This window comes from Lepeophtheirus salmonis, chromosome 2 (assembly GCF_016086655.4).
Source record: "Lepeophtheirus salmonis chromosome 2, UVic_Lsal_1.4, whole genome shotgun sequence".
Taxonomy (NCBI): Eukaryota; Metazoa; Arthropoda; class Copepoda; order Siphonostomatoida; family Caligidae; genus Lepeophtheirus; species Lepeophtheirus salmonis.
The window spans coordinates 14,654,020-14,655,600 of record NC_052132.2 but is presented as its reverse complement, the minus strand read 5'-3'; the positions used below and the strand labels follow the sequence as shown (position 1 = coordinate 14,655,600).

Here is a 1,581-nt window from a genome sequence, read left to right as displayed (position 1 = left end):
TCAAAACTTCCTTTGTTCGAGTTGTAATCAAGAATGATTTGAGGCTTAGGATCGTCTCTACTAGTGATAACTTCGTCCCTATGTTGTGTACTCATAAGTACAACTTTTTTACCCTTTTTTTTGATGTAAGGAAACGAGGTTGTTTGTGTTTGTGAATAACAAAGTCGAGAAATGATCTGTTCTCCCTTTAAAATTTAAGATTTATTTTGGAAGGCCAGTTTTATTTTTTCGAACGGTACCCTCCATCGTCAATTTTTTTAGGAGGATTTTTTGTCCAAGGCTATAGGACGTAAAAAATTATCACAAGTAATATTGTGACCACGTAGACCATGAGACATGTCCAGCATTACTCACTCCCCTTGATATTTTTCAGGATTGTCTCCACTTAACGTTCTGGTGTAAATTTGCATATTCCACTTGTTAGATGACACTGCATCCCATGCACCCCAAATTTTAATCCAATACCTAGCAGGCTTTGAAGGGATGTATTTTTTCGAAAAGGAAAACGACTTCTAAATTCAACTAGACGCTCATCCACAGTTACATTTGGTCCAGGATTGTAAGAGTGCGCAAGCCTCTCTACCTATTTATCCCATACTTCACGGATTGGAGCCAATTTGTCTTTCTGGCGTCTCTGGTTTCTCGTTTGACGATCGTCAAATCTAAGAACTCTTGACAATATCTTAAAGTTTTTCAAAGGCATAACTGCACGAAATATTGTTCTCCCTGTTTCAGAGTCCCAAAGGCTTTTGGTCGTCTCTCCTTTGGATCTATAAACACCCACAAGTGTATGGATCCTAAAATAGGCCTTTAGTTCTAATTTGCCGATAACCGACCACTCATTGCCGAAGACGCGTCCCCCTTCAAGATTGGTCATATCCAATATCATTTTTTGAATAGAATCAGATAAGAAGAGCTCAAAGGAAGATAGTATATCTGAAATATCAGGTTTCATAATGATTATATCTTCCGTTATAAGTGGAGGCTGTCGTCTTTATTTTTCCATTCTTCGATATATTAATAGTTTGATTTGATTAAGGTGGATGAGGTAATGATTCTGAATCCTCGTCCACTGAAGATTCTGATTTTGATTCAAAATCTAACTTATCTTCAACATCAGATAGATCATCCTCACTTTGATCATGGCTTTCTTGAAAAATTAGTTCCAGAGCCTTTTCTACACTTCTATTTTTTGAACTACTCATGTTGAATATTATTCTAAACTACGATGCTAATGAAAATGACAAAGAAACAAAGACATATCAACTCAGACAGAAAATAATAGTGCATGGGTCAAAATGACACAAGGATCTTATATGTGACAAAAACGTTTTAATAATAAATTTCAATTATCAACTGTCGTTTTAATCAGATACACATCAAAAGAACAAATCATTAGCTAAGGAGATACAGTTTTATAAAAATACGAGGCATATAAGTAACAATCTCATTGAATTGAAATAAAAAATGTGTCAAAATGACCCAAAGAACGTACAAGGGTTAAAGAACTTTCATTTTCCTTAATATAACGATTTCGTGCCTATGTTCACTTCTTCTCCTACATCCGTCACTTTATCCAAG

At 35.3% G+C, this 1,581-nt stretch overlaps 1 protein-coding gene across 1 annotated transcript; it reads right to left on the bottom strand.

Annotated features, from left to right (window-relative positions):
* Positions 1 to 583: 583 nt before the first annotated feature.
* LOC139907683 (uncharacterized) lies at positions 584 to 955 on the bottom strand. Its single transcript, XM_071894145.1, has one exon. The coding sequence runs from the start codon at positions 953 to 955 to the stop codon at positions 584 to 586; it is 372 nt and encodes a 123-aa protein (XP_071750246.1).
* Positions 956 to 1,581: the final 626 nt, after the last annotated feature.

Excerpts from the sequence above, each read along its gene's own strand:
- LOC139907683 (XM_071894145.1), bottom strand. The coding sequence starts at position 955 with ATGAAACCTGATATTTCAGATATACTATCTTCCTTTGAGCTCTTCTTA.